The sequence below is a fragment of the Scyliorhinus torazame genome, chromosome 11, assembly GCF_047496885.1.
Source record: "Scyliorhinus torazame isolate Kashiwa2021f chromosome 11, sScyTor2.1, whole genome shotgun sequence".
NCBI classification, from domain to species: Eukaryota; Metazoa; Chordata; class Chondrichthyes; order Carcharhiniformes; family Scyliorhinidae; genus Scyliorhinus; species Scyliorhinus torazame.
The window spans coordinates 220,624,717-220,646,851 of NC_092717.1; the positions used below are offsets into that span (position 1 = coordinate 220,624,717).

Consider the following 22,135-nt stretch of genomic DNA (forward strand, 5'->3'; position numbering starts at 1 on the left):
TCAGAACCGAATACTGATCAATGACTCGATACACCAGTTAGTAAGTTCAAAAGCAATGCTCATTTATTTACACACAGTCAAATCTAAACTCTACAAACTAAACTACCACTATTACTAAGGCCTATACTTCGCTTCGGGCGCCCACTCAGTCAGAGGAACAATGGCCGTTGCTCGGTTCTGAGGCTGCTGGGTTGAGCTGGTTACAGGGTAGCAACTAGGAGCGTCTATCTCGTAGCGTGTATTGACTTGGAACTTACTTGGTCTGCTGCAGCTGCGAGGCTGGTCTCTCTCTTCGCTGAGAGCCAAAGCCATAGGAGGGCGTTCTCCCTTGGGGGATACCTTTTATACCCAAAAGGGCTTTGCGCTCTTTTGGGCGGGCCTTGAACTTGGCCTCAACGAATTGGGTCTTTCCCAATCATCGGTATCGATTTTCCTCCAATAGAGTGGTGGTTCCCTGATCGCTGACGTGGCCTGGTGACTGTCAGTCTGCTTTGTCTTAGCTTCTTCTGGCGCCGGGGAGTCTGTCCTAACATTGTGTATCTAAATGTTTCCCTTTTGTGCCCGGAGATGGCTCATTAGTATGTAAATTGTTTGGTCGTTTCTGTCCTGTCTGAGCGTTTAAGGTTCTAATCAACAGACAGAGCTTGCACCTGCTTATTTCTTAGCATTGTCCAATTTTCCCTGCAGTCTTTGCAAGTGTCCATTTTGTAATCGGGACGTGGCCATCCCAGATGGCTACATACCCTCCTTGTGATCCTCAACGCGAAGCATGAAGGATCACATTACCATGGCGTCTTCATCCTCTGATCCCCGGGGCACCCATGCTTAAGCTCTACACTGTCCTATCCTATGCAACACAATTTTACCTAAACCATTTTAAATACATTCATTATCAAAAAATTCTACCGGTCGCTATGACATTAATACATGCATTACAGAAAAATAAAAAACTGGAACCTCTAACTATTCTCAATAAACTATCCTCATTTAAACAATCCAAAAATACAAACAATCCAAAAATAATCTAGACATGTACAAAATAGCAGCACCCAAATTTCTCTGGCCTGGCAGTCAGACACAGAGGTTTACATCTCTTTATTCCATAGAATACATGAAACAAAATGAATACTCTTTAATCCGTCCCAATGGGTTTGGGGGTCTAGTGAAATCCGAAAATGGGGGACCTAAATTTGTATTCCGGGGTGCGAGAGCGATATGCTCTGTTTCGCCATTTCCTGACTCTAAACGTTTGCATGACACTGCAAAGTATCGCCAGCACTAAGAGTACCAGGTGATAAACTTATCACACCAGGTCGGGGTATTGCTAGCTGTCACTGGGCTAGCTATCTCGGGGTTCCGTGTATTACAGGGGTGAGAGTCATTTACGATTTGTGTGGTAGGGGTCAGTGGGGTAGTATCCGCGCGCAACTGAAGGGATCCCGCTGAGATCCTTGTGAACACGAAGGCTGTCTTCATCTTTGTCGGTCTTCTTCTTGTCTTCCTCTGTGGTTCCTGGGTTTCTGGAGTTCTATGAACACAAGCATAATTTCTGTTATTATCTTGCTTAAGATCTCGTATGTCTGTCTGTCTGTTCTTTACTGCCAATTTCCCTTTATAATTGGTCACCATCTGTGACTCCCTCATTTTTCATTTTTTAAACCGAATATTTGGACAAGACATCGAAGAAAATACTGCCGTACTGCGAGCTACCTCGCAGCCTGTGTGATTTACCATCCCAATGTTTGAGGATGTAAATAGCATAGGGAAGCAACCTAAGGATTGCCAAAACCAAACAAAAGAATTTCAAACGTAATGAGCCAAAATGGGGAGCGTATGGGCCGCGGCGGGTAAGAAATGGGTAGAATCCCCGGGTAGGACGGTGATCAATGCCGTATGTGCTCTACCCGAGCATAGCTGACCAGAGGGGGGGTCCTCAGGCAGGGCGGGGACCAATGCCGTTTCTCCACTGCCTGAGCAACCGGCAAGAACGGGTAAGAATGCGGTCGTCGTGGGGGGCTGCCTCTCGAATGAGGAGAGCAACTATGAGTCAGGTTCTGTCGACAAACTAGTTCCTCTGAACTATTGTCTGGGACAAACTTGTACCTTTAACAAGGTTCTGTCGACAAACTAATTCCTCTGAACTATTGTCTGGGACAAACTTGTTCCATTAACAAGTTTCTGGGGACAAACTAGATCCTCTAACAGCCATTGGGCGTCAAAGTGGGTGGTGATGTGGGGCCGTGAAAAAAACGTTCCGAGTTTACACACAACACTTAACGATAACATTAACGAACAAACATTCAACAAACATGGTGCAGGTTCCATCAGAAAGGACACCGTATCTCTCCATCGGTTCCTTTTTCTGCATCATCTGGAAACCTCACTGCTCAATAGCGAACAGGGTCGCAAAGGGATTGGTTTGGTGGGAGTCAGACTCTAAGTGATCATCTTCTCCCGGCTGCCAAACTCTTGTCTGTAGTAACCGTGCTAAAGCTGCTTGGGGCGAATTGGGGTCCATCTCATCGTTCCAGATGAGCCTGAATGAATTGTCTCGGTGCCAGAATTGTGCGTCGAGGTTGGAGCTACTATGCTTCAATCCGTAATCGTCGGGCGGTGGGTCTGGGTCAGGGCCTTTGATATAGGTGATTTCAAATGGGTCGGTAGAATCATGCACAGATGCATTGGGAGTGGGACCTGGTGCAGGGGTGTAGTCGTAACGTGGTGTGCTGTGGCTATCGTCATTGTGATCGCTATCACTGTCGCTGCTGGTTGAGGGAAGGGAGAGGCGGAGTTGTGCCTCTGGGGGCGGAGTTGAAGTCGTGCCTGAGGGCGGGCTGGAGTTGTTGGGGGAGGGTAGGAATACATCATCTGTGGGCGGGGCGTGATCGTCTGCTGCTGCGAGCAGGATGTAGTGTGTGTGGTTATTCTGTGAGCCGTAAGCCTTGAGCTGGTTTATATGAAACCACGCAGACTTACCATTGGGATAGGTTATTTTGTATACTAAGGGCTGACTTTGTCCGAAATGAAGTACGGTCCGGAAAATTTGGGTGAGAGGAATGAACTGGGGTTGTAAAAGGAAAGCATAACTTGTTGCCCTACTGTAAACTCAGTGGCGTGTACTGTTTTGTCAAAACAAGCCTTGCTCTGTTTCTTCCTGGTCCCAAGTGTCACTGCTGCGGCGAGTTGGGCTGCCTTTATGTTCTGTACTAGTTGTGTGACCGCGTTTTCATGTGTGAGGGCTGTAACTGCGGGGCTGGCCAAATCCAGTTCTAGTAAATACTCAGTACCTTTCATGGGGCGTCCGGTCATGAGGGTGTGGGGGGTGTAACCTGTGGATGTAGATACTGGGCGGGTTTCTCCACTCCCGCGCCGAGTGGCCGCGCCGTCGTGAACGCCGTCGAGGTTCACGACGGCGCAAAACGGCCCCTTTCCCGACCAATTCAGGCCCTGACAATGGGCTAGGATCGGGGCCGCGTCATCTACACGCGCTAATCCTTGTTGCCCGCGTAAAGGCGGCGCCGCATAGATGACGCGGCCGGCACCGCATAACTGGCGTCATCCGCGCATGCGCGGGTTGACCGGCGCCAACCCGCGCATGCGTGGTTGCCGTCCACTCTAAGTCCGCCCCGCAAGAAGATGGCGGACGGATCTTGCGGGGCCGTGGAAGGAAGGAGGTCCTCCTTCAGAGAGGACGGCCCGACGATCGGTGGGCACCGATCGCGGGCCACCCCACATTTAAGGTACCCACCGGTGCAGGATCCCCCCCCCCCCCCCCCCCACAGGCCGCCCCCCCAGCGTTCACGCACTGTTCACGACGGCAGCGACCAGGTGTGGACGGCGCCGGGGGGAACCCGCCGTTTTGGCCTGGCCGCTCGGCCCATCCGGGCCTGAGAATAGCGGGGGTGCCGGAGAATTGCCATTTTGGGTGTCTCCAGCGATTCTCCGGCCTACGGCCCGTGGAACTCGACGGGGCTGTTCCCGCCGCTTGGGAGAATTGCGGGAGGGCGTCGACCGGCGTCCCGGGAAATTTTGGTGGCCCAGGCGATTCTCCCAACCGGTGCAGGAGTGGAGAATCTCGCCCACCGTGTTTCTTAAAAACATCAAAGCTAATGGGAGTACTGAATCCCAGGTACTATTATTTTGCTGAACCATTTTCCTGAGGGTGGCTTTCAATGTCCTATTCATTCGTTCTACAATACCACTTGACTGGGGGTGGTATGCGATATTGTATTTTAGTGTAATTCCGAAAATCGTGAGGATGTTTTTCATTACACGTCCGGTGAAATGGGTGCCTTGGTCTGACTCTATACTGCGTGGGAGGCACCATCTTGTAAAGATGTGGTGTGTTAATATTTTAGCCGTCGTCTTGGCCGTATTAGTTCGTGACGGAAATGATTCCACCCATTTTGTGAAGGTGTCTATGACCACCAACACATACTTGTAACCATTTCTGCATGGGGATAGGGGTCCTATATAATCTATCTGGAGATTTGTCCAGGGTCCATCAACGGGGTGGGTATGACTAAATTGAGCCTTTTTAGCATATCTGTCCGGATTGTTCTGGGCACAGATTAAACAATTCTCTACGTAGTGTGTGACATCGATTTGTAAACCAGGCCACCAACAAAGCGGTCTGAGATGGGCTAGGGTGGGTTCAATTCTTTGGTGTCCATGATTGTCATGGAACTGACAAATGATCTGGGTCCTGTCCTGGCTGGGGACTATATAAATGCCATCCTTTATAATTACACCGTTATGTGTGGTGATTGCGTTTTTAAACTTGTCATATGGGGCTGGGAAGGTTCCGTTTCAAACTTCCCTGAGTTTCTCGTCCTCTTTCTGGGCCTTCGCTAAATCCTGAATGTTGGTCTGTGAGACCTGAACTGCGTGTACTGTGATGTCCCGTCCCTGTACAAGAAGGGTTCAACGGGCTGCACGGATTTGGCTGACTGTGCCATTTTTAAGTCGGCCGTCTAACAATAGCTGTGTCGGGGTGTGTTCTGTGAGGATGGTGATGGGGTTGAGTCCTGTAATGTATGCGAAGTATTGCACTGCCCAAAAAACTGCGAGCAGGTGCCTTTCACAGGCAGACAACCCTTGCTCTTTGGGGTCTAACATGCGTGAGGCGTAACTGGTCGTGGCGTTCTTGGAGAGCACGGCCGAAAGGGTTCGGTCACTGCTTGCTACCTCTATAGCGTACGGGGAATGTGGATCTGGGACCTGTAGTTCAGGGACTGTGCTGAGTGCTCTTTTTAAAGCGTCCACGGCATCTGTATGCTGTGGAAGCCATCCCAAGGTGCCTGCTTCTTGAGAAGTTCGGAAATGGGCGCTGCTTTCGTGGCGAAACCGTCAATATGTTTTCGGCAGTAGCCAACGAGTCCTAAAAATGACCGGAGGGCTGAGACATGGTGGGGAAGGGGCAATTTGACGATCGAGTTTTGTGCTCGATCTCACGTTTACCATGAGTGATCACTGTTCCCAAGTAAATCACGTTTTCTTTCAGAATCTGGGCTTTCTTGGGGTTGACTTTCCAACTAATTTCTTTTAGGAGTGCAAGGAGTTTGGCGAGAAGCAAAATGTGCTCTCCCTTTGTGTCTGTAGTAACAAGTCGTCTACATACTGGACCAGACAATCGGGGCGGGACAATTTTGCTAATCCATTTGCCAGCTGTTGGTGGAAAATGGAGGGGGAGTGTGGAAGCCTTGTAGAAGGCACGTCCATGTGTATTGTTGCCCTTGGAATGTAAAGGCGAATTTGTACTGGCACGCTTTAGCAATGGAATGGACCAAAAGCCGTTACTAATGTCCAATACCGAAAAAATGTTTTGACTGGAGTCCCTGTTTGAGCATGGTCTCAGGACTCGTGGCTACGGTGGGGGTTGCTGCTGGGGTTACTTTGTTCAGTTCCGGTAATCAATGGTCAGTTGCCATGATCGATCCGGTTTCCTGACGGGCCAAATCGGTGCATTGTTTGTGGAGGCTACTGATCTGAGTATGCCTTGATCCAACAAACTCTCTATCACTTTGGAGATTTCTCCCTCTGCTTCGTGGGGAAATCCGTACTGCTTCTGAGGTTTACGTTCGGGGCCTGTAACTTTCACAAAGCCAGTCAAACTGCCACAGTCGTGCTTGTGCTGTGCAAATGCTGCTTTGTGTTCCTGCAGGACTGCCCTAACCTGTTTGTCTGCACTAATGGCTCGAGGGTCGAACCAGAAGTCTCCTACTGAGCTAATCCTATTTACGTATTCTCCTACTGTGAGCGTGGTGGGGGCTCGTGCTGCCTTTGCCATTTTCCATACACACTTATTAACTGGATCAAAAGAGAGGTTATGGGAGCTCATAAAATCGATCCCCAAGATATGTTCTGCTGTCTGGGGCAGATCAACTAAAACTACGGGGTGCTTTGTTGCGATGTTCCCTATCTGTATTGCTATAGGGGCTGTGATGTGTCCCTGTTGTAAATGGCCTGTAAAACCGTTGAGTGTAATGGTGTCTGTTGTGGACCACGTGTCTTGTTGGAACATTGTGGAGGAATTGAGTGTGGTGCGGGACCCTCCTGTGTCCCAAAGAAATTCCACGGGTTGTCCCCGAACTTTGCCTGCTCCTACCGGTCTACCGGACTTGCCGCAAAGGGTGTCGCAGACCCAAGTTGGGGAGCCCGAACACCGTCAGTTGGTGCCATTCATGTCTGTACTCTTTGAACTGGCGCTAACGCTATGGATTGGCTTTGCCCTATTCCTGTTTAGGGTGCCTGTCTGTTGGCTTCTCTGCTGCTTCTGGGGCGCGTTGCACTCTCGTGCAAAGTGTCCTAGCTGTCCACAATTATAACATTCCTGTGCTTTGGGCTGTGGTTGGCTGTTCCTGCCCTCATTTACCCATGCGGGGTTCTGGTGTGCCTTAACTGGTTTCATTTCTACCTGTCCTTCATCGGGTGTTATAAATACGGTTTTGCCTGCAATTGATTGCTCCCAAGCGCGGGACAATCTCTTCAAAACCCATTTTTCATTGTGGGCCTCATCTGAGGGGTCATAATTTGCGCAAGCTTTTCGTCCTGCGTCTGTGGGGTGAGAGACTAGAATTCGGGTCCATTTGGCCATATTATCTGGGGACAAATGGGCGCGGGCTAACTCTCCAAAAACTGCGGTAAAGTGAATCCACAAACGTCCAGCAAACGCTGTGGGGTGCTCTGTCTTCTTTTGCCTACACTTATTTAGGCCTTCTACCGGGTCTCCTCTTTTAAAGCCGATTGCATCAAGTATCGCTGTGTGCATCTCTTGGAGTGTGCCTCCTCCTACATTCTATGGGTCGGGAAGGGTCGCTACGACTGAAGGGTCGAGGCTTCAAACTGTGAGTTTCACTTGCTCCTTTTCGTCCAGGCCGTACATGGTAGCCTGTTGTCTGACATTTGTGAAAAATTGGTGGCGGTCGGATGTGGGAAGGAACGGTGTAATTTTTCCACATGCGTCCCGTAATTGGGTCACGGTTAACGGGGTTGTGTAAAGGAAATCTGCTTCTCGTTCTCCTGCGGCCCTGCGGTGTGTGGTTACAGGGTTCATGGGGTGTGTTCTGCCTGTTCGGTTGGGGTTGGAGCGCTTTCCTTTTCTGAGGTTTTTCCTGCGTACATGTCCCATGTACGTATCTATGGGCAGTCTCGTTCAATTCCTGCCAATTGGGGCCTTTTTCTTGATCTAATTGGGGTCCGAATGTACTCTGAAATCCATTTTGCACGTGCAGCAGAGATTGCAAGTCTGCAATTTGCCTCCGGCACTTTGCATGGTCTACGGAGTTCTGCCTTTGTTCCGTTGTGGAAGTATGGAGTGCTTGTAGGGCTGCTTTTAAATCATTGCACTGCTTCTGCAATTTTTCAACTTGCTGTTCTGTTTCTTGTCTGACCAAGACCGTACGTTGCGTGTCCTGGTAGGCCTTATCGTATTGTATCTGAAAGCTGTTCAAATGCTCGAGACAAGACTGATGTGCCCACTTGGCATCATCCACCTCTCTGTCCCTTGCTGCTAACTGCTCTTTTAAATCTCGATTCTCTTTCTCTACCTCATTCACGTCTACCTCACTACTTCTGTCTCTCTCCTCTATCTCTCTACGGAGCGTCTTAACGACCTCCTCTGTGCCTCGCAATTGTGCCAAACACGACACGATTGCCATCAGCTTGCGAGCTTTTCCTAAGCTCTTCTTGTGGATCTCTGACAGGTTCTCCCACCAAGTATGTCCTATACTCCCGGGTCCTGTTTCCTCATTATCACAGAATTCACTCCAAAGGAGCCATGCTTTCCCTTTGAGATATTTTCTGATCTCTTCTTCCCAAATGGGACACTGTCCTACTCTACTGGTCGCTGTGACCTCGAATTCCTGGAGGTTCATAAGGCATTCCATTGCCTTCATTGCCATTCTCTCTACTAGGATCTCTAACGAATTTGGAACAGGGGTTGATAAAGCGGTGATGTAAACACGGGTATGGCTTACGTTAATTTCCGGCCTACAAAACTCCCGACAGTTTTTCACAACAAAATCCTTCAGGTTTACCTTATATCCCTGTTAGTACGCATGCATTAACACACTTACGAATCTCAGAGGCTTGATCAGTACTGTTTTGACGCTTGTGGTTTTTCTTTCTGTTCCCAATTGGATTTCCAATTCAAATTTTGGGTTCTTTCGGAGTGGTTAGGCCACTTCTAAGTCAAGTCCCGTCAGATGTCGCCAGTAAATGTTGCTAACTTTTAGTTGGTTCTTAATTTGTCTCTATTTAATCACGTTTGCTCAAGAGTCGCCAGGTATCGTTCGACACCGCCACAAGGTTCAGAACCGAATACTGATCAATGACTCGATACACCGATTAGTAAGTTCAAAAGCAATGCTCATTTATTTACACACAGTCAAATCTACTCATGCATAAACTCTACAAACTAAACTACCACTATTACTAAGGCCTATACTTAGCTTTGGGCGCCCACTCAGTCAGAGGAACAATGGCCGTTGCTCGGTTCTAAGGCTGTTGGGTTGAGCTGTTTACAGGGTAGCAACTAGGAGCGTCTATCTCGTAGCGTGCATTGACTTGGAACTTACTTGGTCTGCTATAGCTGCTAGGCTGGTCTCTCTCTTCGCTAAGAGGCAAAGCCAAAGGAGGGCGTTCTCCCTGGGGGGATACCTTTTATACTCAAAAGGGCTTCACGCTCTTTTGGGCGGGCCTTGAACTTGGCCTCAACGAATTGGGCCTTTCCCAATCATCGGTATCGATTTTCCTCCAATAGAGGGGTGGTTCCCTGATCGCTGGGCGTGTCCTGGTGACTGTCAGTCTGCTTTGTCTTAGCTTCTTCTGGTGCCGGGGAGTCTGTCCTAACATTGTGTATCTAAATGTTTCCCTTTTGTCCCCGGAGATGGCTCATTAGTATGTAAATCGTTTGGTAGTTTCTGTCCTGTCTGAGCATTTAAGGTTCTAATCAACAGACAGAGCTTGCACCTGCTTGTTTCTTAACATTGTCCAATTTTCCCTGCAGTCTTTGCAAGTATCCATTTTGTAATCGGGACGTGGCCATCCCAGATGGCTACAACTTGAACCCATGCCTGCAGAACATTAACTTCTGAATTGCGAGTCCAGTGACATCACCACTAGGCTACCATCTTCCCCCTTTAACAGCTTTCATTCCTAGTCCTATAAACATTATTATATTCAATAACCATGGCTATTGATTGCAGTGTTGCCAGTTCATACTGGACAACACAGTGGCATAGAGCTGCTTCCCTATCTGGCTCTGCAACCGAGAAGAAGGTCATGATCTTAGGTCAGCCATCGCAATTTATGCGAGAGTGACCAGTGGTGATTCTCTGCTGTTTTTTCCTCCCTCCCTTTCTTGCTTCAAACAGCCTCCATCCACAAATCAGCCTGACTGAATTCAGGAACCCACAGTGAAAAGACAAGGTGCTGGGTGAAATGTGAGAGAAATAATAATAATAATCGCTTATTGTCACAAGTAGGCTTCAATGAAGTTACTGTGAAAAGCTCCTAGTTGCCACATTCCGGCGCCTGTTCGGGGAGGCCGGAACGGGAATTGAACCCGCGCTGCTGGCATTGTTCTGCATTACAAGCCAGCTGTTTAGCCCACTGTACTAAACCAGTCCCTAACCAGACCTGTGCTGAGTCGCTCCAAGCTGCCACACACTGATGCCCTAATGATCCAGTTGATCACTCAGAGGCTTCAATTTGATTTGAATTTGTTGCATTTCTTCAGGATTCTCTTTCCTGCTGATTTCAAATGTGATGAACTCTTGTTGTTCTGTGCCCTTACCACATGCTGTCACGAATTTTCACCATGGTTTTGCTGCTTTTGGGTGAACTAGTCCCTGAGGAAGGCTCTGATAACATTGGAGTCTGTCTTAGCAGCCCATTTTATAATCCAGTTGCATTGCCTTCATTTAACATCATACTGTTAATTTACATATGCAGGTTACGATGCTTTTCTTTCACATATCATCAATATTTTGCATTTGTGTGTACATTTTCTGACTTCAGACCTTCTATTTTGGAAAAATGAAACAAAAGGTTCCAAAATTATAAACATACAGGGTCAGATGTTGCACTGTTTTGGTCTCTACCTGGATTCCCTCCCCTTTAAGACACTCTTAAAGGCACTCCTACCTCTTTGACCAAGCCATTCATCATCTGACCTGATATTTCCTCATGTGGCTTGGCATTGTACTTTGTTTCATAATGCTAATGTGATACAGCTCGGGACATTTTCTTACGTCAATGGTGCTGTATAAATACAAGTTGTTGTTGTTCTTAAAGCTGGACGATTCTCTGGATAGGCGCACCATCAGTGGAACTGAGCCATAAAGACTAGAAAGATTATATTGGATAAGGATAGCAGCAGGGTCAGCGATGACGCTTCCATTGACAAAAAGACTCACTGCTTAGAGCAGACCTATATACATGAAAAGTGAGCAACATGGACAGCACGGTAGCACAGTGGCTAACAATGTTGCTTCACAACGCCAGGGTCCCGGGTTCGATTCCCGGCTTGGGTCACTGTCTGTGCGGAGTCTGCACGTTCTCCCTGTGTCTGCGTGGGTTTCCTCCGGGTGCTCCGGTTTCCTCCCACAAGTCCCGAAAGACGTGCTGTTAGGTAATTTGGACATTTTGAATTCTCCCTCTGTGTACCCGAACAGGTTCCGGAGTGTGGCGACTAGGAGCTTTCCACAGTAACTTCATTGCAGTGTCAATGTAAGCCTACTTGTGACAATAAAGATTATTATGTCCTCCATGAAATGCCAGCCCACCCAGCAAAATTCATGAGGGACCATGTTGATCTTGGGCGATGGTGCAAAATTGAGATTGAATTAGCTGCCCGTGATACATCACCCCCACTTTCATTTGCGTGGACCAAGTTACTCTCAGTGTCTTCGAGATAGGAGCAAAGGAGAAAATAAAGCTGATAAAGTGGAAGACACTTCCCATACCAGCCTCCCTGAACAGGTGCCGGAATGTGGCGACTAGGGGCTTTTCACAGTAACTTCATTTGAAGCCTACTTGTGACAATAAGCGATTTTCATTTTTCACTTTCTTCAGGTTTGAATTTCCCTTCAGCAAGCTTATTATTAGCTGATTCACCTCAACGTTCTTTGAAAAGCTGGGTAAAAAGTACTTTTGCACAAATATTCAGGATGAATATATAATAGAGAGTGGGGGCGGGGGGCAGGAACTGAATCTGCCAATTCTTTTTTAAAAAAGGCACGAGACAGCATATTAGACTTAAATGGATTTTGAAAGAAATATGTTGAGATGGAGCTGCTTTGAAAACTCTGCGGCTGATCCATTCAGTACGAAATGCCTTTGTTACTGTGGTGATAGTTATTTCTTCCACAACAGGAAATGGCTCAAAGGAGATCAATTTCTGATGGCTTGCTCATTATCCGCAGCTGAATAGATGTTAAACCAACCACTTACCGCCCTGATTGATGAAATGACCTCTGCTGGCCATCATTTTACCTACACGCTCATTCTGCAGGAAGAATAAAAAACACATTAGGAATTTGACACTGCAACATCAAATAACTACTAGGTTATTAGAGAAAGCGTTGAACTGCCCTACTTACCAGAAAAGAAAAGGGTCTGAATATGTATTAGCAATAATGTTGCAGAGTTTATTGCCTCGCCCTACATTCTATACATCCGAAGCTGGGTTTCACAAAAATGCAATATCAGTAGCCTGACAGTGCATAAATCAAAAGGGTTTACTGGATAATGATGCAATCGCCTTTCATCTGCACAGCCTTTTTATCACTTCGTTTTTCTTTTCCCTCTCCAAAATAGGTCTTCTACAACGGCATCAGTTCCTTTGACCCTGAGATTGACTTATCGAATCAAAGCGGGCGAGTGTTCAAGTTAGGAAATGAGACCCACCACCTGTTTGTTGGCTTGCACCCAGGGACCACCTATTCATTTACTATCAGGGCCAGCACCGTCAAAGGTTATGGACTCCCCATCACCAAACAATTTACTACAAAGATATCAGGTATTGTTGTTTTCTAACACATTCATCGGGTGCTGTTTGGTAATCATCACTTCAGAAATATTTTTGTTGGAGGGAGGGAGGATAAAAAGAACTTAAGGTCATTTAACAGAGTTCCATTTCGGCGAACATTTGCCTTCCCAAACTGGAGAAATTAAGTTCGCACAGGAAACACAGTGGTTAGCACTGCTGCCTCACAGCGCCAGGGACCCGGGTTCGATTCCGGCCTCGGGTGACTGTGTGGAGTTTGCACCTTCTCCCCGTGTCTGCGTGGGTTTTCTCCATGTGCTTCGGTCTCCTCCCATAAAGATGTGCAGGTAGGTGGATTGGCCATGCTAAATTGCCTGTTGGTGTCCAAAGGTTATGTGGGGGTGTGGGCCTGGGTGGTGTGCTCTTTCGGGGGGTCAGTGTGGACCCGATAGGCCAAATGGCCTCCTTCTGCACTGTTGGGATTCGATGACCTATGCCCTATATTTTATAACACTCTCCACCTGGAGATGATGAAACTGCCTGCGGTGAGATGTCTGGCTGGGTGATGAATGTACAATTCAGATTTGCTCAAACATAGCTAAAGAGTGTTTGAAAGCAACTGTTGTGAACTCGCCAAGGTATTACCATATAGTGAATAGCAATGGTAAAGATATAGAGAACATGTTTCCTCCCTGGGAGAGAGCAGAACTAGGGGTCATAAGTATGAGATAGTCACTACCAAATCCAATAGGTAATTCAGAATAAAATTATTTTCATAGACAATGGTTAGAATGTGGAATTTGCGACAAGGATTTGTTGCAGCAAATAACACAGACGCATTTAAGGGGGAAGTTAGATAAACATCTGAGCGAAAAAGAAATAACAGGTTACACTGACAGAGTTGGACAAGGAGAATCAAAAGGATGCTTGTGTGGAGCATAAATACTGGCATGGACCAGTTGGATGTGTTTCTGAACTGTAAATTCTGGGTTAATGTGTGTAAAGTGAGATGGGAATCGCTGTCAGATTGACGGATCCTTTTACGCACACTGAGCTGGTACTTACAGCTGTAGATTCAAAGTGAGTTTGCTTACTGCATTTTCCTAAATCACTTGCTATCAAGTGTTTGAGGTTGTGCGTTAACATTGGAAATTTGCTCACTTCTTTGATAGAGGGTGAAAGTTTCCCATCCCCCTTGGAGATGGGTTTGAAGGTGGGGGAGGGAAATATTCAAATTTTGATATTTTGAAATATTTGAAAAATTGTGTTGGGCTAACTTTATCCAACGTCTGGCCACTTTCCGCACACAGCTGCTTTATGGCCAGATGGTAATCCACCTTTCACCGGGAGGAAGCCTATTTAGGCCATTATGGCACCAATATGCTGTCATTTTCCCAGGGCACTGAATGCTTGCCAGAGGAGTGTAGAAATCACACTCTGTCTGCAGATCCTCTGCTCAAAGGAGACAGGGGCACAGCAAGTGGCCAATGAAGATGTGGAGATCTTTTTAAATGAGCGTACAGAGAGTTTATTTAGCAGGCCCACAGACAAAATGCTTTCAAGTGGGAGTGTTTACCTTCCAGACGGATCCCGATCGTTCTAGGAATTCATATTTGTCTACCGACTCCAGCATTAATAGTGCGTCTCCATCGATTACCATCCTCTCCCCGTCTCCATTCAGCAGCGTAAACCATTCTTTTGTGTGAATATCGGCTGCCCTTCCCTTTGGCCACTCTCTTTGTCCCTGTCACACCCCATGTCTCCAGTCCGGTGCCTCCCCCATCGGCAGCTCCTTAATTGGCTGCCCCTGGGAATATTGCACCTGATGTCCTACCTCCTGATTCCCCTGACCTGGAATTCATCCTGACGTTGGGATTCGAACATGGCAAAATTCACCACATTCTCTCCCAAACACACAACTTCAAAAATTCATAAAAGCAAATAGAAATTATTAAAAGTTTAAAGAATCAATAGCTGAAAGTATCTGATTGATCAGCAGAAATGTATGTCTAATCGTGGAATCAGTTACGAATTAAAATATGTTGAGGAAAATGTTCAATTTATTAATTCCCTAATGGCATTAAGAAGGGCAAAATTACGTGAAAATCTGGAGCAGATTAAAGTCACTTGCCAGCCGACGTGTGACTCCAGGATGGAAAAGTTACAGAATTGAACTCCACCTCTCATCAAATTAAAATCACATTACAAAATAGGAAGGTCAGAATAGAGGGAACTTTTCTGAGTTAAAGGGTCATTCTGGGAGCTTCACTGTAGTGAGTGTGGGGAACAGTTGACTCAGTTGGCTAGTGTGTGGCCAAGAATAATGCCGACAGCGCAGGTGGGATTCCTGCTCTGATTGAGGTAGACTTGGGATCTGCCTCCTTGCCCCATCCATGAGGCTGGAACCTAATGGCAAACCATACACAGGCATAAAACTGCCAAGTAAACAGCTCAGGATGACGTATCAGCAGACAATGAGCCAAGGACCTGCTTTCAGACAGCGCACACCCAACATGATTCGAAGGAGTAGAAACCCCTCCATCTCTTGCATTTATCTAATCTTGGGCTTTAAATGGCTTTGCCTTTGTGATAGTTTTCAATGAATGCAAGGGACAATTTCTAGGCGCTAACATGAATCCATGTTCAGGGCACCACGGTGGCGCAGTGGTTAGCATTTGCTGCCTCACGGCGCTGAGGACCCAGGTTTGATCCCGGCCATGGGTCACTCTCCGTGTGGAGTTTACACATTCTCACCGTGTCTGCCTGGGTTTCACCCCCACAACCAAAGATGTGCAGGGTAGGTGGATTGGCCACGCTAAATTGCCCCTTAATTGGAAAAAAATAATTGGATACACTAAATTTATAAAAACAAAATCAGTTCAATTTCTCAAAATTGCCATGGAAGTGGGACTCAGTGCGATTGGTCTTCTAAAGAGCCAGCATCAGCAAGGCAGGCTGAATGGCCTCCTTTTGTGCTATGATTCCATGGTGGGATTTTTACTCATGTTCTACCACATTGTGCATCCAGACCAAGATCGCTGATCTGACAATATAAGCACTACCGTGCTTGATGCTGAAGCAGTTCTCTTCAATCGGTATCAACGAATCTGACAGGCTTATAATTGGCTTCAAAATACAAGTCATCAAAGTAGATTATGTAGAAACTTTGGATTCAGAACAGAGGGAAATAGTGATCCCTCCCTAATTCTGATTCAGTGATTCCTGCTGTGAAAGTGCATGCAAGTGGGGATTGAATTCAGGATAGGAGCAGACATGGCAGGAGCTGTCTCTGGAATATTCTATTGCTTAGCCTCAAATATGGAAAGTGGGCACACGAACATCTAGAACCTATGGAATCTTATCCAACACTGGTGAAGAGAAGAGTTTTGGTCCGGTTATTTAAGGAATGTTTTTTTATTTTTTATTCATTTACGGGATTTGGGCATCGCTGGTAAGGCCAGCATTTATTGCCTATCCCTAGTTGCCCTTCAGAAGGTCGTGGTGAGCTGCCTTCTTGAATCGCTGCTGACTTGAGGTGTAGGTGCACCCACTGTGATGAAAGGGGGGAGTTCCAGGATGTTTCCCCAGTAACAGTAAAGAAACGGCGATATATTTCCAAGTCAGGGTGATGAGAGACTGGGAGGGGCACCTCCAGGTGGTGGCGTTCCCGGGTATTTGCTGCTCTTGTCCTTTTAGATGGTAGTGGTCGTGGGTTTGGAAGGTACTGTCTAAGGAAACTTGGCGAGTTACTGCAGTGCATCTTGTAGATGGTACACACGGCTGCCACTGTTCGTCGGTGGTGGAGGGTTTGAATGTTTGTGGAGGGAAGAGCAATCAAGTGGGCTGCTATTTCCTGGAGAGTGTCGGGCTTCTTGAGTGTTGTTGGCATTGCACTCATCCAGGCAAGTGGCATTGGAGGCAGTTCAGAGATGTTCATTAGGTTTATCTCGGGTGTGGAGGGATTTTCTTATGAGGAGATGATGAGTAAGTTGGGCCTGTACCCATTGGAGTTTAGAAGAATGAGAAGCAACCTTCTGAGACATTGAGGGTGGGATTTTCTGGCCGTTCATGTTGGTGGAACACAGTTGACAACAGTAGGACCAGGAGATCACACCACTGGCCACTGACGAGCTCAGATTTCCCGCTGCAGAACATGCCGCGGAGGGGGAGGATTCTCAGACGGCTTAGCAGGGTGAATTCTGAGAGGATCTTTCCCCTTGTGGGAGAGTTTAGGAACAGAGGAAATAATCTCAGAGTACTGGGTCGCCCATTTAAGGCAGAGATGAGGAGGAATTACTTCTCTCAGAGGGTAGTGAATCTGTGAAATTCTTTTCCGCAGAGAGCTGTAGAGGTTGTGGATCATTAAGTATGTTCAGGGCTGGGGCAAAATGGTGGCGCAGTGAGTAGCACTGCTGCCTCACGGCGCCGAGGTCCCAGGTTCGATCCCGGCTCTAGGTCACTGTCCGTATGGAGTTTGCACATTCTCCCCGTGTTTGCGTGGGTTTCACCCCACAACAGGGTAGCAGGGTAGTGGATTGGCCACGCTAAATTGCCCCTTAATTGGAAAAAATTAATTGGTTACTCTAAATGTATTTTTAAAAAGTATGTTCAGGGCTGAGATAGACATATTTTCAATCAGTAAAGGAATCAAAGGTTATGGGGATTAGGCAGGAAAGTGGAATTGAGGATTATCAGATCAGGGCTGGAATTCTCCAGGCGTTGGGATTCACTCTTCCTGCCGGCAGCGTATCCCCGCTTGTGGGACTCCCAGTGACATGGGGTGGCTTTAATGGGAAATTCCATTGACGAGCAGCGGGAGTGTGAAATCCTGCGTGCTGCCAAGAAACACACGGCTGAGGAACAGAAGAATCCAGCCCCAGATGAGCCGTGATCTCATTGAATGGCAGGGCAAACCCATGGGCAAAATAAGGTCTAAAAGGCGCGAGAACATGAGCTGGCCTAGAAAAAAAAAGTTTTTTTTTTTTCCCCGTTCACGAACAATTTCATTTGTGGCTCACTGCAGACAATGGTGGAGTTTTGACTGCAGTAATCATGTTTATTTAAAGTATGGCTGGAATACTGATAGTCCATCATCTTGGCAAATTCACATCAGTCTTTTTTTACACTGTTTCAAGGGAGGATGTTTATAAAAATGAAACATAACCTGGGCAGTCCCTTATCCAACACAGTGGATCAGCGATTAAGTGGCTACAATTATTCATTCATTTGGCAATTTCTATTTTGCAACTTGGATCCATAGCTGTCAAGATAGCTTCGCTCCTACGAAATAATTCAGTTGAAGTCATACAATGCAGTAGTTAAGTTGTAGAGGTGTACAAGTATAGTAGATAATGATTCGTTCCCTTAATTAATAACTGTTCAGTTACTTATTCAGTTTTTACTGATGAAGCATCTTCAGTGTTGCAAATTTGGGCAGCATGGTATCATAGTGGTTAGCACCGTGTCTTCACAGCGCCAGGGTCCCAGGTTCGATTCCCTACTGGGTCACTGTCTGTGCGGAGTCTGCACATTCTTCCCTTGTCTGCGTGGTTTCCTCCGGGGCTCCGGTTTCCACCCACAGTCCAAAGGCGTGCAGGTTAGGTGGATTGGCCATGCTAAATTGCCCCTAGTGTCCAAAAAAGGTTAGGAGGGGTTATTGGGTTGCGGGGATAGGGTGGAAGTGAAGGCTTAAGTGGGTCGGTGCAGACTCGATGGGCCAAATGGCCTCCTTCTGCACTGTATGTTCTATGTTGTCTTGACAATATTTACTTGGATTTTCCTAACTGGGCAAAACGAGTTAAAAGAAAGCAATCCGAATATTACAGTAAACTCTTATTAACCCATTGCCATCAATTTTACAGTACAGAGCGTGTGCTGTGAGGAGAATAACAGAGGCTGACAATCTCAGATAACTATTAGAGTGTTACAGAGAATACCAGTCGCTTTGAAGGGTGTGTTATAGAGAATAACCATTGGACTGGAACATGTTACAGGGAATATCCATTAGCTCGTAATGTGTTACAGAGAATAACAATTGGTTTTGGTGCCTGAAATTGCGAATATTTAGCAAGGAGTGTGTTTTTATGCTGCTGTGACAAATTACTCCAACCTGACTTTAAATCACTAAGGCCCTTTCCACTTAAAATCTATAATGGCATCTCGAAACTTGAATTCTGTCATTGAGTAGAAGACACCACCATGCAGCACTCTCTGAAGCATGTTCGGAAGATTCACATGATATTGAGAACCCTAGCAGATTACAGAATATTTCAAATCCCAGCAGTTTGTAACAACTTTCAGTTGATGGCATCTCATCTTCTCGTCTTTAATATATAATTTCCCGGTATTTCCAGCTTCCCTGTTTCTTTTATGTGAACGGTCCTATATCCACCGTCGCAGGTATGGGGATTGTAATTGCAAAGTCACTGCATGCAGGTTTGCATTAGGTCCAGTCCTGATTGTACTATATCGAGGTGAAAAAAATGAGAATGTCGATGAGCTGCTTTTTACATTCTGCATTTGAGAAAATTCCATAGCAAAAAGACTTAACAATATCTTGTTGTCCTCTTTTGTAGCACCATCCATGCCAGCGTATGATTATGATGCACCACTGAATCAGACTGACAGCACGGTGACTGTTCTGCTGAAGCCTGCCCAGAGCAGAGGAGCCCCTGTCAGGTAGTTTAATTCAGATGACAGTGGTTCAGATTTGTCTTTGTTTCCTATCTTCGATACTCAATACTGAAGTGGGTATGGGTGGGGTAAGTGGGGAGATTTCATCAAATGTTTTCAGCTAAACTAGTGTAGTGGATCAAAATGTTTGCGACATGTATACTGACGCTAATGCTTTTTTTGTGCCCCCATTGGGTAACTTGTCCTATAGTTTGACAAAGCTTTGAATCAAGCTTGCTGTTTTGGTTTCCAAAGCATCAGGTACTGAAAAGGTAAGAAGCTTGCGCTGGAACCTTGTGTCTGCATTATGGGATATCTTAACCTGATGATTATGTTACGGGACTCGTCATCCAGAGGCCTTGACCAAATCACCAGATCCGTAGGGAAGAATTTTGCTGGCCTCAGCTAACGTGTTTACAGGTGGGGGATGGGGGAGTGGGGGGGGGGGGGTGTTGAGGGGGGAGAGGGGGGTGCAGTTGGGGGGAGTTGTGAAATTCCTAGAGCTGCCTACCTGCTGCCGACCAACCCACCCACGCCTCAATTTTAAGGGGAGTGCGGCAGGAATGGCCTAGGGAGGCCCTTCCACACCTCATGAGGCCCTTAATTGATCTCAATTTGAGACCAACAGGAGGAGGTCAGGAAAAGGACAGGGTGAGGCCCAGGATGTTACCAGACACTGGCTCAGGTGGGAAAGTGGGCCGAGGTGTTTGATTTGCTGGCCTCTTTCCACATTGGGCATACCCTCTAAGATCGTACCCCCTGACCGCTGAGTGCTCCCTGCCCCAGCCCCCTCAGCCACGCCATCGAGACTGCCACTCCCTCCCTCCACTCTCCCCACTCCCAGTGCCTCCCCTCCCGACTCTGCCATGGCATTGCTGGGTGTTTAGAGCTGCTGGCTAATCAGATTCGGAAAATACTGGAACCTATTATTGAGGAAGTTTTAACAATGCACTTCAAAAATTATAGTATGATCAGGCAAAGCAACACATTTTTCTGAAAAATGTATTAGAATTTTGTGAGGATGTAAGTAGTCGATAGGTAAAGGGAAATCAGTAGCTATACTTGGATTCCCAAAAGGCATTAGATAAACAATCGCACAAAGGACTAAAACGCAAGAATGTCTTAAAGCTTTCTAAACACATTCTATTATCAATATAGAGACATTGGTTCCATACAGTGTGTAGTTGGAGGTGCCATAGCTAGGCATGAAGGATAAGGGTGGCCAATTAGATGTAGATGTAGATGGGGGGTAGATGTGGTTTGTCTCGGAGGGTATGAGGGGCTATGGGATTTGGGTGGAGGGCCATAGATTCGGAGGGTATAAAGAATCATGGGGTTTTGAGGGAGACATATCTTTACATGGGGGCATGAGTAAGATCTTCTAAACTTTCCTTTCAAAAGATTGCCTCATCCAGACTGTGGTTCACGACACCTCTGTTGCGCCATTAGGATCAATGAACCATGAGGCCTTTAAAAGTTGAACTGACTCTGTGAGAATAGTGGAGGGTGAGGACATTCCTATCCCCGTATCAGGTCCAGACACCGGATTCATACCCCCACAAGTTACAAAATTCATGGCAACATGATGTCAGAACGGTGTGGAGCAGAACTGAACTCTGGGAGCACCCGGCGAACAGTACTCCCAGGGGAGCTCATAGGTCAGTGCAGCACTCAGAGGGGAGAGATTCCTGCTAGAATAGTTCTGGGTGGGCCATGAAAGTGCCAGGCGGGCCAGGGTAATGCCAGGGAAATGTGAGCTTGTGCCAAGGGGCTGCACCTGGGTGAAGATTGTTTCCAGGTGTGTTAGCTGTGCATTGGATGGCCAGGCAGGTGAATCAGGGGCCATCTGTCAGAAATACATGATGGAATGCATGACTGCAGTTTTTTTAATGAACTGATTGATTGATTGATTTCTTGTCACATGCACCGAAAAGCATTTTTCTGCGGCCAACGGAACGTACACAGTACGTACACAGTAGACAAAAAGAATAATTGACAAAGTACATCAACAAATGGTGATTGGTACCGCAGTATATGGCGGAAAAAGATGCTGTTGTCGTTGTTGGCCTTAATGCCGCTTTTCCTGCCCGACGTCGACCTTTACCGATATCCGAGAAAGCCTCGCCCCGTGTTTCTGACGTGGAAGTAGCAGGGTTGTTTTGCTGCTCTTCATCCTATTTCAAATCTTTACAACCTTGCAGAAGAGTAGAAAAGAGGTTTACGAGGATGTTGCGTAGTCTGGAGGGTATTAGCTATGAGGAGAGGTGGCTAAACTCGGATTGTTTCCACTGGAACGACGGAGGTTGAGGGGCAACCAGATAGAAATTTCCAAAATTATGAGGGGCATGGACAGAGGGGATAGTCAGAAGCTTTTTCCCAGGGTGGAAAAGTCAATTACTAGGGGACATCGGTTTAAGGAGCGAAGGGCAAAGTTTAGAGGAGATGTGCGAGGGACGTTAAGTGCCTGGAACTCACTGCCGGAGAAGGTGGTGGAAGCAGGTATGATAGCAATGTAAAAAAGGCATCTTGGCAAATACATGAATACGATGGGAATAGAAGGTTATGGACCCCGGAAGTTTAGAAGGTTTTAGGTTAGGCGGGCAGCATGGTCGGCGCAGGCTTGGACGGCTGAAGGGCCTGTTCCTGTGCTGTACTGTTCTTTGTTCTTTGCACCTAATATCATTGAAAGTACAAGTTTTAGTAACCAAAACAGAGGGATGAATACTTCCATGCTGGGACTAAGTCCCATGGCTTGGGTGGGATGCAGAGTGTTTCCTGCTGCGAAGGCTGATGAGAAAACATGCCAAATCATCCGGCCCAACCTTATTATTTATGCAACCGGGGGTTTTGCGCTGTATTTCACGACGGTGCAGTCCAGAGAGCGTGTAGTCGCCGCCATATTGAAAATGCACCCAACATCACTGACCCATTATTGAAGAAAGAAGATGGCCATCCAGAAACTGAAGATGGACT

The 22,135-nt window shown here is 46.8% G+C and overlaps 1 protein-coding gene and 1 long non-coding RNA gene across 8 annotated transcripts in view; one reads left to right on the top strand and one right to left on the bottom strand.

Annotated features, from left to right (window-relative positions):
• Nucleotides 1-22,135, top strand: part of LOC140385802 (receptor-type tyrosine-protein phosphatase mu-like) — an 897,711-nt gene that overhangs the window by 513,563 nt on the left and 362,013 nt on the right. For all 7 annotated transcript variants that reach the window (XM_072468340.1, XM_072468341.1, XM_072468342.1 and 4 more), the window contains exons 9-10: nt 12,322-12,523; nt 19,066-19,168. In XM_072468340.1, coding sequence (XP_072324441.1) covers nt 12,322-12,523; nt 19,066-19,168 — 305 coding nt within the window. The remainder of the gene's footprint in view (nt 1-12,321; nt 12,524-19,065; nt 19,169-22,135) is intronic.
• On the bottom strand, nt 113-14,181 carry LOC140385803 (uncharacterized). Its single transcript, XR_011933478.1, has 3 exons — nt 14,067-14,181; nt 11,956-12,010; nt 113-1,528 (listed from the first exon to the last, which is right to left on the bottom strand). It is a non-coding gene; the product is annotated as an uncharacterized lncRNA (long non-coding RNA).